This window comes from Mesoplodon densirostris, chromosome 10 (genome assembly GCF_025265405.1).
Source record: "Mesoplodon densirostris isolate mMesDen1 chromosome 10, mMesDen1 primary haplotype, whole genome shotgun sequence".
Taxonomy (NCBI): domain Eukaryota; kingdom Metazoa; phylum Chordata; class Mammalia; order Artiodactyla; family Ziphiidae; genus Mesoplodon; species Mesoplodon densirostris.
The window spans coordinates 68,678,256-68,690,740 of NC_082670.1; the positions used below are offsets into that span (position 1 = coordinate 68,678,256).

Here is a 12,485-nt window from a genome sequence, read left to right on the forward strand (position 1 = left end):
GTAGAGACCCCAGCCTGAGATCACCCCCAACACCCCTCCCCAGCCATCTTACCTTTCTGGAGGGGCTCAGGTGGCCCTGTCCAGTTCAAGAACGGGCGAAGTATCCCCATAGGGATGTTCCACCCGGCGGACCTGCCAAGGCCCGTGTGGCAGGACTTCCGGCCTTGTAGCTGGTTCAGCTGAAAGTTGCTGCCCTTCTTCACTACAGCCACGGCATAATACTGGGTTTGGGGCTCTGAAAAAGGGCAGAAAGAATCGAGAGCTCTTAGCCTGGACCGGAGGGAGAGAAACAGCCCACCGTGACCAAGCCCCCAATGGGAAGGGGAATGTGAGCTTCCATTTCATCTGGTCACTGCAGCCCAGAGCCTGCTCTGTTTCCCCGGTGGGTCAGCGACCGGCCCAAAGAGCCCAGGGACTCCGTTCCCTGTAAGTGTGATGCTGCCCGAGACACCACCTCTGTGGCTCATCCACTCTGACTCCACGGAGCCCAGGGCCCAGGCCACCCCAACTTCTGGGTCCCCAGGGACAGCTCACGCTTTTCCGTCCCGTAGACCTCCGCCGCTACCGGCCGCAGTTTGTAGGGGTCCAGGCCTGCCTCAAACACCAAACCACCATCCAGGGTCACAGCATCTGCCTTTTTTGCCTGAAAGCAGAGGCCAGACCGGCTTCAGGAGAAAACCCGCCCTAAGCCACGCAAGCGAATTTCAGAAGGTCAGAAGGCTCCATGGCTGGAAGGATCTTCCAAAGGGTCAGCTTTCAGTCATGTCCTCGCAGGTGCCATGAGAGGTGGCACAAGCCCAAGGCCCCTCTTTTTGGGTAATGCGCCCCAGCGGAACTGCTTTAACTCCTGAGGCTGGCGGGTGGCCGCTTTTTCACGTGGCTTAGATCTCTCCACGGATCGCAACCTTCGCGGTCATTTATATTAAAAGTTGTTCTACAACCCAATCCAAAAATGGGCAGAAGACCTAAATAGACATTTCTCCAAAGAAGATATACAGACTGCCAACAAACACATGAAAGACTGCTCAACATCATTAATTATTAGAGAAATGCAAATCAAAACTACAATGAGATATCATCTCATACCAGTCAGAATGGCCATCATCAAAAAATCTAGAAACAATAAATGCTGGAGAGTGTGTGGAGAAAAGGGAACACTCTGGCACTGTTGATGAGAATGTGAATTGGTACAGCCACTATGGAGAACGGAATGGAGGTTCCTTAAAAAGCTACAAATAGAACTACCATATGACCCAGCAATCCCACTACTGGGCATATACCCTGAGAAAACCATAATTCAAAAAGAGTCATGTACCAAAATGTTCACTGCAGCTCTATTTACAATAGCCCGGAGATGGAAGAAACCTAAGTGTCCATCATTGGATGAATGGATAAAGAAGATGTGGCACATATATACAATGGAATATTACTCAGCCATAAAAAGAAATGAAATTGAGCTATTTGTAATGAGGTGGATGGACCTAGAGTCTGTCATGCAGAGTGAAGTGAGTCGGAGAGAGAAGGACAAATACCATATGCTAACACATATATATGGAATTTAAGAATAAAAAAAAATGTCATGAAGAACCTAGGGGTAAGACAGGAATAAAGACACAGACCTACTAGAGAATGGACCTGAGGGTATGGGGAGGGGGAATGGTAAGCTGGGACAAAGTGAGAGAGTGGCATGGACCTATATACACTACCAAATGTAAAATAGATAGCTAGTGGGAAGCAGCTGCATAGCACAGGGAGATCAGATAGGTGCTCTGTGACCACCTGGAGGGGTAGGATAGGGAGGGTGGGAGGGAGGGAGATGCAAGAGGGAAGGGATATGGGAACATATGTATATGTATAACTGATTCACTTTGTTATAAAGCAGAAACTAACACACCATTGTAAAGCAATTATACTCCAATAAAGATGTAAAAAAAAAAAGTTGTTCTAGATGCTTTCTCCCCTCTTTTTGCTCTATATTTCTTTTAAGTTCTTGTTTATTGAATAGAAATTTTAACTCTTAATATATCTTAAACTTATCATAATAATAAACCATGTTCATTCTCTTTGGCACATTACTCCTCATATGCTTACCTATTTCTCATATTTGCAACCTGGTATAGATAATATTTTGCGGACTGTTTTCTTCATCTAAAACTCACTACATTTTCTTACTTCTGTAGTGCCTTTACTGATTTTATTGACTTCATGATATTTTATTATTAATGTGGCTGTTCCATAATTTATTAAGCTAAATTTAAAAAATTCCCTTCAATGTTCACCAATTGGGTTCCTTTTAACTCTTTGCTGTTAAAACTCTACTTTTATGGACAGCTTTGTCCTCATAGCTTGTTTTTCCTTCTGATGACCTGTTGCCTTCGGATAGGCATCTGAGGGTGGGATCACCCAGACAATAGGCATTTTATCTTCAAGGCCTTGGCTGTCACTGCCATTCTGCTTTCCAGCTGATTCATTTCTAATTTGGAATGCCACTCACTATGAGGATCAATTTCACTATAGAATCACCAGTGGGACAGGGTTTCATTTTATTAAGGGTTATTATTTAGGAAATGCAAGTGCTAACAAATTGCTTAGATTTGTATTTCTCTTGACTATTAAGGGGAACATTTTCATAGGTATTTTTATTCATTATGAACTCCATCTCCTCATATTGTTTTTCTTATATGATTCTACGTTTCTTACCAATTGACTTAGTTCTTTATAAAGTGTAAATGGCAGTCACTTGTCAGAGCTGTTGCATATTCACTCTGGTGCTTTCAAATTTTTTGCTTATTCACAATTTCTGTGGCAATCCCAGTTTCCCTACACGTGGTTCTCCACTTCAGAATGTTAATTTCTGCTTTCAAAATAGCATTGTGTCCTATGAGAGAGGACAGCTCCCAGCTTACAGGTGTCCAGGAAGAAGAACAGAGGGAGCAGGGAGAACACATATTCTATTGCGCTCCGATCCTGTCCCTTTCAGTCTGGTCCCACCCAACCTATGACATGGACTTACTGCAATGGCCTGGATACATTCAAAGCGAGAGGTCCTCTTCACACAGGTGACAGAGGGAGTACCCAGTCTTTTCATCGTCCATTGCCATCGGTAGCATTTTAACCACTCTGGTTGTGATATGGCGCACCATCGAACATTTTTCTTAGGGACAGCCAGACACAGTCCTGGGAGAAAGAGGCCGAGGAGTGAGGGCTCCACCACTGCCCATGGAAGAGACCGCCTCACCCTCTCATGGAGTTGTCCTCCCCTTCCCTCTCCATTCTGTGGCTAAGTCAGGCCACTCTCCTCAAATGGAGGTGTCTTGCTAGCCTAATGACACCACCATGCTGGCCAGAGGGCTGTAATTCTCAACGAATCAGAGGAGACAGCCCTCCTATGACTGCCATACTTCCTATTTCCTGAGAAAAACAATGATGCTGCCTTCTATCAGTTTATGGAGTTCTTCCACCTGCTTTCTCCCCCTGGAACCTGGGAGGCAGGCAGGGAAGGGATTATTACTCCTGTGTTTCTGGTGTGGAATCTGACTCTTGAGGACACTGAGTGATGGCTGCTCAGCAGTGGCAACGTCCCACCTGGAATCTGGGTCTCTCTAGATTGTTGTGGCTATGAGCATCTCCCAGAGGATGCCAAAGGAACAAAGGAAAATACACCGCACCCCTTGTCAGTAGCTGCAGTAGGTGTTGTCAGTTTGGGTCAGTTTGCCTGAGTTATCACCATTCACCAGTGTATCAGAGAGAGGACTCTTATGGGGGGATGGAAATGTTCTAAAACTGATTTACCGTGATGGTTGCACCACTTGGTAAATTCCTAAAAATCGTTAAATTGTACACTTTAAATAGGTGAATTTTATGATATGTAAAATATACCTCAGTAAAGTCGGTACCAAAAACAAAAAACAAAAAACTCTTGGTTGCAAAAGCCACCTCCCCTTTAGGATGTGCTTTGGGTGGACCATTCAGCCCTCTGCCACCTCCTATTCATAAGCAGTCAGACCTCATGAATAGTCAGACCCTGCGCAGTCAGATCCACCAGGGTATTGAGACACCCGCCAAGGGTGTGGCTGCCACACCCTTCCTCCACCAGCCATCATCCCAGGGAAATCTCTGGGGGTGTAATCTATCCTTGGAAACCTTCCTGGAACCGTCCTGAAGTGAGAATTAGCCTTATCAGATTCAGCCATTTGTGACCCAATAGCATTTCCTGGGTGCCCTCTGTACACACAGCACTGAGTGATGTGCAGAGGAACGTGCAAGCAGACAGCACCAGCTCTCACCTCCCATCTGGAGAGGCAAAAGCCCAAAAAGAGGACGCTAAGTATGATGAATGCTCTAGAAGAGAACAAATACCAAGCCAGGAGTGATGTCCCCATGACCTCAGCCAATAATGGGGCGGTGGGGGGGGGGCACATTCCAAGAAGTGGGAACAATGGGTCACGTGCACAACGACGGTTGCAAGCACATTCTACGCAGGTCTTTACTCAGCCCTTCATGTGTTCTGTCTCCTTCAACCCTCCCAGCCCCTCTTTATTGTGGGTTTTGCCGATATCCGCAATTTCCAGGTGATGAAACTGTGGCTTGAACTAGTTATGTGGCTTGCCCAAGGTTTCACAACTAATAAGTTAGGATCTAGGATTTGAACCTAGGCAGTCAGACACCAAACCCCCTGCCTATTTAGGCTAACTGTGTTAGAGATGGGCTGCCATGGAGATGGGGCTGGTAAAGTGTTTGGGGTCAGATAATGGAGAGCCTCCAATGCTGGCCCAAGGTCTTATTGGGAAGCAGTGGAGCAGTGACTCATTGGGAGGGCAGGGACAGGTGGATTGAAACCTGGGAACCAGGCAGAAAGGCATCGAGAATGGAGAACAGGGCAGAAATAAGGAGCTGGTGTGAAAAGTTAGCTTAGTAATAGATGGGACCTGAAGGGAGAGAGCAAAACGAAGACCATGTCTCAAGCTGGGGGGAGGGCATGAGCAGGGGCAGGAATGGGAACATGGAGAAGAGCTCGTTTGCTCCCCTGGGAGGGGATGAACCAAGAAACTAAAGCATCACTGAGAGGTTTTCTGAGATCCACAGTCCCCAGCACCCCCAAACACCAGGGCTGGGTGCAGAACACAGCATTCTGTTCATCCCCTCCACAGCTCCCACCAGCCAGCTCTGAAGCTATGTGTCCCTCTCTAGACAAAATGCTCCCTGAAGCAGGTCTGGGCCTGGCCCCTCCTGTATCCCTAGCCCTGCTCCTGATCTGTCTCAGCCACTCAGATGCTGCCCACCTGAGCCTCGAGGGAACCTTCCTGAAAGTACAAATCCTCAGATTCCTTCTGTGCAGACATGTAGTGCCCCTGTCTCAAAGGCAGGGGCTGGGATGGAGTTACTCTTCCCACCCCACCCAGCCTTTGCCAGCCAGGACACCCATGAGGAGCAGGGCAGGAATCCCCTAGGGCAGCTGCCACTCCTTCCACTGGGTAGGACAAGGGATTCCGTGACACTTTGGGACATTGGCCACCATCCCATGGACTGCAGGATTTAAACTGCAGTCCTCTGTGGGGGCCAAGACAACCAAAGATTCAAGTGAAAATGGAACCCAGTGGTGCAACTCTGAGCCAGAATCCAGACCACCGACCGTAACCACCTCTAGGAAAGCAAGGCTTCCTACCCCTCAGGCCTCTCCCAGGTGGCCCTGACCCTGTGCTGTGGGCCCAAGCAGGCCACGTGTCAGGGAGCAGAAGGGAAGTTGGTCCTGAGCAGTTGGTCCTGGCTAGGCCAATCCTGCCTTAGAGAAGAGAGAAATAACCAATACCCATGGGAAGGAATTTGGAGAAGGGGACCAGAAAAGACAGGGACAGGTTTGGGGGCATAAGCTCATTGCTATCCTTTAGCCACCCCTTTTCATCCAGGAAGCTCGCAGCCCGGAGTAGATGCCCTAGGACAGGAGGAGGCTGCACTGGGCTGCCGCTGGGAGGAGGGGATGACACCTGGGCTTTCACTCTGAGCCCCATGCACACACACTGCGTAGGTGCCGACACCCGCGAGCCCTTACAGCTGCTGCCCTGGACCCTCCCCCTCCACTGCAGGAAGCCCTGCCCTCACATTTACATCACTAATGTCCATCATAGGTGAGTGTCCTCGGAGCACCCCAGAAATTATTTCAGATACTTGGGTACAGAACTAACAATTGTTTAGTCCCTTCTATTTGGTCCCCTTCTAGTCCTGGCACATTAAAAACCAGAAACCAATCACTTCTCTCACACCCTCTGGCAGAAGGGTCCCACCAGCAGGGTCTGTGCCAGCACCCCTGACCTTCTGCAGTGGGATGCTTGTGTACACCTTTGCCTACCACAGAGCAGGTGGCCCCTGCCCCCTCCTCACAGCTGTGTGGGAAGAGGATTGGACCATTTTTAAACGAAACTAAGGTTCAGAAAGACTCTCTCTTGCCCAAGTTACATAGTCCTTGCAGGAGCTGGGATTCCATCTCCAGTCTCCTGTGTATCTTGGGCAAGTCACTCACCCTCTCTGAGTCTCATTTTCCCCCCATGTATACGCATGTAACAGTACTATGGGTAGGACAAAATGGGACAGGGTCCCGGAAGACCCTTCGGGGAGCTCTGCCAGCTCTAGGGAAAAGACCCAACCTGCTTCGCGGAGCCCTGCTCGGGCCCCTCCCCAGGCGAGTGGGCGGGAGCCGGCCCACTCCCGGGCTCCTCCCCCGCTGCAGGCGCTGGGGCCAACCTGGCGGTGGGCGGGACCGGGATGCCCGCACTGAGGGGCCAGGGGACCCGGACGCCCACCCGGAGGGGCGTGCCCCCAGGTACCCGCACTCACCAAGGGCCCCAAGGGACAGCAGGGCGGGGAAGAAGAGCTTCATGTCTGGGCTCTTGAGGCGACTCCGGGAACGAAGGCTCTGCCACCTGCGCTCGCTCTGCACCGGTTTATCCAGCTCTTGGTGACCTCACGAGGTTAGCCACGCCCTGTGGCCCAATAAGCGCACCCTGCCTCCCCCTCCCCCCTCCCCAGGTCTGCTAGTTCCTTGAAGGGAAGCAGCAGCGGGAAGAGGACAGAGGAAGCAGGAATGGTGCCTGGGCTGGGCTTGGCACACCCGAGAGGATACCCAGCCCACACCCACCTCTCAAGTCTGCCCTGGTGCTGCCTGGATTTGGGATGTTTTTCCTCTCCCACTAGTCTGCAGCCCCTGGGGAGTGGCAACCGCTAAGTTTTGCCCTCCCTCTGGTCTCAGTGCTTCCTAGAGAGTGGGACACAGAGAAGCGGTCCTAAGGTGAATCTTTGTGGATCATCTTGACGGTACAGATGGTACCTAAAGTGCTTGGGAGCCAGTTAGGACAGAAGGATGCCCCTCCTTTGTTTGCACGCAGCAGCCAGCCCAGCGTTCGAAAGAGGACCTGCTGCCTGGCCCGAGGGCCGCAGCAGGCTGGCACAGCTAGCAGAGGTAACAGAGGCTGCCCGTTGTCTGAGCCAGGCTGCCCATGGGGCCCTCCTGGCCCTATTGAGACCACAACACAACTCCCAGAAAACAGAGCCAGAGGCCTCAGTGACCAACAGCTGTCTCCCGGTTCCCTCATTTACCAATGTAAAGGGTAGCCTACCACTTGTTTTGTTTTGTTTTGTGGCAGCGTGAGATGGGAGATGGGGTCTCATTTTGATAAATGTCCTACTTTGTCCTCAGTACACAAGCCGAACCTATCTCAGGAAGCTGGTTTTAAATTCTAAAACTAGAATTCTGCTTCTACATCTTTTAAATACACTCCCTTGATGCACAACGGCTCACATACAGGGGTCTCCAGTGCACCCTGCTTATCATTCACTGATTGCAAGCAAACTAAATGTCCATCACGGTGTGTGTGGGGTGGGGGGGGCGGTGTCACACAGAGCAGGGCTCCCTGACCCCCGGGCCATGGACAAGTACTGGTCCGCATGGCAGGAGGTGAGCGGCGACGAGCCAGCGAAGCTTCACCTGCCGCTCCCCATCGCTCCCCAGTGCTCGCGTTACCGCCTGAACAACATCCCTTCACCAGCCCCCTCCCCCCGCCCCGTTCCATGAAAAAATTGTCTTCCACGAAACTGGTCCCTGGTGCCAAAAAGGTTGGGGACCTCTGACATAGAGCATAGTGCTGTGCCTACAGGGGGACACACTGGAGGCCCCAGAAAGAGCAGGCCACCCTGCATGTATTGATGTGAACTTAGCCCCAGGAGATGCTAAGTGAAGACGTCAGGTACTAACAACGAGGGAAATCGCAGGTCATCTAAACATTCCCTCTACTGTTTAGTCTGGACAATATGTTATTCTGAAATCTGCTTGTCCTGAAAAGCTGGTCTTGGTTCTTTGCTTAGACTACTTGGTACAAAAAGCATTTCTTGGAGCAGAGGGGCAAGACCTAGGGGGACAGCACTGTTGAGAGCGGGCGTGCAGTGAGCAGCCCTTGGCCATGGAGAAGCAGAGCCAGCCCAAGTCTTTGAGGCCCTCAAGGAGGCTGTGGGGCCCTTCTGTCTTGGGTGTGGATCCTGCCGAGGCACGAGAGTGTTGTCTGACCAGGGATCCTGCTTGATGGGCACAAGAGTGCGGTCCAAGGTTCAGCACTAGAATCACCAGCCAGGCTTTGGGGTGACAGATCCAGGGTCTCTCATCGTTTGGAAATATAGTGTCGCAACATTAAAAGTTGCTTTCATCAATAATTGCAATACGCGGTTTCAAAAATAATGAAGTAATACAAAACTGGCTAGTTCTCAGGAGCACTGAAACATCTTTTTACGTAAATTAGCAATTTAGCTTTGCCTTTCCATGATTATAAAAGAATTAAGAAATGTCACAACCCATGTCTGTATCTCCAAGTGCAAATCAGAAAAGGGATGTGTTGGGAGGTCAGAGGCCTCTAGATCCTCTTATGTCTGCTGGCAGGAACACAGAGCACCTGCCAGTTTTTGGGGGGGGCCAAAACCGAGAGGCTGAGCTTAAGGGCCGCCCTGGAGGCAGGACAGCAGCAGGCAACAGGGCAGACTGTTTGCATGCTGTGTCTTCCGAACGGCCCAGCCTCAGGCCAGGGATGTGCTCAGCTGAACACCTGCAGAGCAGCCCCCAGGCCATCTGCAGGGGAAGCTGATGAAGGGGGTGGGCCTGCCCAGAAGACAAAGTTCAACTGATCTGTTATCAACGTTCATTCATTCACTCTTTCATGCCAGAACTGGTGGGTGCCATAAGGGACACAGAGAAGAGGGGTCCGTCCTTGCCCTCAGGAGCTCATGGCACAATGGGGGACAGGGGTAGGCACAGGCCACCTGGAAAGAGGCAAGGCAGCATAAACAGAGTGAGGGTGGAAGCCAAAGGAGGGCTGACTGACCTGTTCCCATCATGAGGGTCCCAGAAGACTTTGAAGAAGAGCATTTGATCTGGGTACCTGAAGGAAAGGTAGGGTTTCTTTCTACAAAGAGAATTTCAGGTAGAGGAAATAGCCAAGTCAAGTCTCCGGAGCGTGGATTCGGTGACCTGGAAGAACAACAAAAAGTCGCTCTGGGCTTTCTGGCCTGGAACGTTTATTGAAGAAGGATTAACAAAGTCACCTCCTCCCTCCTCAGCCCCACACGGGTGTCTCTGTGCCCCTGGACGGCTCTTCCTGCAGGTCCTGCAAGCACGACAGTCAGTGTATCTAACACGGAACTCCTGTGCTCCCTCCAGCCCTGCGTCTCCTCCCATATTTCCTACCATGTTCCACCAAACCCACCAGACAAAGAGCCTCGGAGTCATCCTCAAATCCTCTGGCCAGGTAGCCCTACATGTGTGCCGGGCACTTAATGGTTAATATTGGTTGAATGGATGAGTGAATGAGTGAGGAGGAAGGACAGAGCAGGGCAAAAGATCCTGCTTGCAGTGTGTCAAATCTGAAAGACAGTAAGAGCTTGGTCTGGCTATGCCAGTCGCCCCACAGCCTGTGTGCCTGGAGTCATCAATTTACCCGTTAATTCAACATCCGTCTATGGGGCACCTCTGATGTGCCAGATCTTGAAAAGCCTGCAGGGAAGTAGGACGCAGGTTTCTAGATGCCGAGACAGTAGCATGGCATGAATATAAGGAACACAAAGAAGGTGGATGTGGTACAAACCCGAGTGTAATGGCAGGAGCTGGTGTTTCACAGGCAGGTGACGGAGGCTCTTCCCCAAGGACCCCACCCTCTCTCCACTCCCGAGATTCACACAGTGACCCTTTGCCGGTCCTAATCTAAGCCCTCCCGACAAATGGGCAGCAAACCCCACACCCTGCCCTCTCTGGAGCCCTCCAGCCTCAACCCCCAAGAGAAGTGTTGGAAGGAAATGAGGGATCTGGGCAGAATTGGCTCCAGATGGAGTAAAGGAAAAAAGGAGTTCCCAATGGGCTTCCCTGGTGGTGCAGTGGTTGAGAGTCCGCCTGCCAATGCAGGGGACATGGGTTCGTGCCCCGGTCCGGGAAGATCCCACATGCTGCAGAGCGGCTGGGCCCGTGAGCCATGGCCGCTGAGCCTGCGTGTCCGGAGCCTGTGCTCTGCAACGGGAGAGGCCACAACAGTGAGAGGCCCGCGTACCGCAAAAAAAAAAAAAAAAAGGAGTTCCCAAGACATCCACTCACATGAGGGCTTCCAGGCTGGCTGACAGGAGACGAAGGCCTTGTTTCCTGCCAGTGGTGTGAGGTTACTGGCTTGGTAGAGAGCCACTTGTTAAATATTTAGGGATGTCGTGGTGGTTTGTTAAACCATTGGTAGCTTAGAATCAGTCATGGTGGGAATATTTACACCATGGAAATTAGCAAATTTTATAAATCATGTCATTTTTCCCTCCAAGAAAGCCAGTTTACAGCACACCTCTGCCTATGTTTGTCATTATTTGGAGGCATGCAGTGCCAGTGGGGGGGGGGCATCCCAGGAGAGAGAAGATAATAATCCTTAGTGTTTAGATGGCACTTTCAACTCCAAACAGAGCTGTCAGTCACTTGGTCTCCTGTGACTCTAACAACAGCTCTCTGAGGTAAGAAAGTCGCTGTTTCCGCTCTAAAAAGAGGGAAACTGAGGATTGCCTGCGGTCACACAGTGAGTGAGATATGGAGACCAAATGACTAACCCCGAGTCTCCCGTTAGGCCCGCAGCCAGGCACGCTCTTTTCCACTGGGCCCAGAACTCTCTGAGAGCGCTGGATACAGAGACTGGGGCCCAGGGATGGCCTCCGCTCTTGATCTCAGCAGCAGTATTGGACCGTCCTGTGGATCAGGCACTGTCCAGCCCCTTCACACATCAGCCATGGCTTCACAGAAGCACCGTGATGGCCTCATTAGACCTCATTCCAGACGAGGGGATTCAGGCAAAGTAGCTCATCCACCATCATGCAGCTAGAAATCTGTCACTGACCCCTGACTCCTATCCCATGATCTCTTATTGGTTTGGTCAATCCTGTGCTGACCACCCTGAAGAGAGATCAGGAAGTAAGCAAGAATGAGCAAGAGATGGATGGAGAGCTCCCTGCTTTCCAGCCAGTGTGATGACCGTGATTTCTGGAGCAAGGCCTTCGCTGGAGCTGGGCCCTTGCATAGAGCCGAAGGTCCCCGAGAGTCTTCGGACACGTCTGTGGGGTTTGGGGTGCCACCAGGAGGGAGCTCAGCTGAAGTGCAGTGGCAGGAATACGGTGCTTTTGTGAACTAGTAGGTCTTATTGCCAATTGTTGCCCAATTTACAAAGAACCCACAGAGACCAAGAGTTTCCATCTCCATGCACAGACTTCTTCCTCTTCCTCCTCCTCACCTACCCCTCCTCATAGTCAGGACCCTTGTCCCGCAGGGACCCTCTCCTCCCGGGGCCGGGCGCTCCCGGGGCCAGCACCCGCAGACCTGCTGAGGGACATTCTCCCCAGCAGTCGAAGGGGCAGTGATAACACCCCAGGTTGGCCCAATTGCAAGATTTCAGTCTTGCTGGTCAGGGTGGCACCCCATGTCCCTGGCAGAAATCAGATTCCATGAGCACCTAATCATCACATCACTGAGATGAGAATGGGCAGCAGGCCAGGCCCAGGGAGAGTTTTCCAGGAAGGTGTCAGCGAAGGGCAGCCTGGACCATGGTGGAGGCTGGCCCAGGGCCAACCATGCAAATTTCTTCCCAGAAGGAATGAGGCCCCTTGCCCAGGGAAATGCCCAGGCGGGAAGCACCTGAGCCCTGGGGGCCCTTTTGCTGCCCCTCTCCTGGGGCCACATTCTGGGAGGGAGGGGTCCTGCCCAGTGGCCTTCAGCATCTCAGCTCAGCTGGCCGGAGGCCTCCATGTCTGCTGCCTGCATCCCACGAGGGAAGGTCAGATGGGCTTTTGCTGAGAAGGAGCTTGAGATGGGTACTTAGAGGAACAAGGAACCACCATTTCCCTGGGCGAGGCTGGTGCTCCATCTCTCCAGCTCCTCTGGGCCAGGAGTGCTCAGCCCCCAGACCACTGCTCCAGGTGGGCTTCCCTTCCTCATCCCT

General features: G+C 51.6%; 1 protein-coding gene across 3 annotated transcripts in view; it reads right to left on the minus strand.

The window, feature by feature from the left end:
* The window catches only part of LTF (lactotransferrin), a 29,148-nt gene extending 22,274 nt beyond the window's left edge, over positions 1-6,874 (minus strand). For 2 of the 3 annotated variants that reach the window (XM_060110890.1, XM_060110888.1), the window contains exons 1-4: positions 6,832-6,874; positions 3,014-3,177; positions 535-643; positions 53-235 (exon numbers count right to left, since the gene is read on the minus strand). In XM_060110890.1, the coding sequence (XP_059966873.1) occupies positions 53-235; positions 535-643; positions 3,014-3,177; positions 6,832-6,874 (499 nt within the window). Of the gene's footprint in view, positions 1-52; positions 236-534; positions 644-3,013; positions 3,178-6,636; positions 6,642-6,827 lie in introns of all 3 variants that reach the window. The other variant, XM_060110887.1, reaches the window with a different exon arrangement.
* Between the last annotated feature and the right edge of the window lie 5,611 nt (positions 6,875-12,485).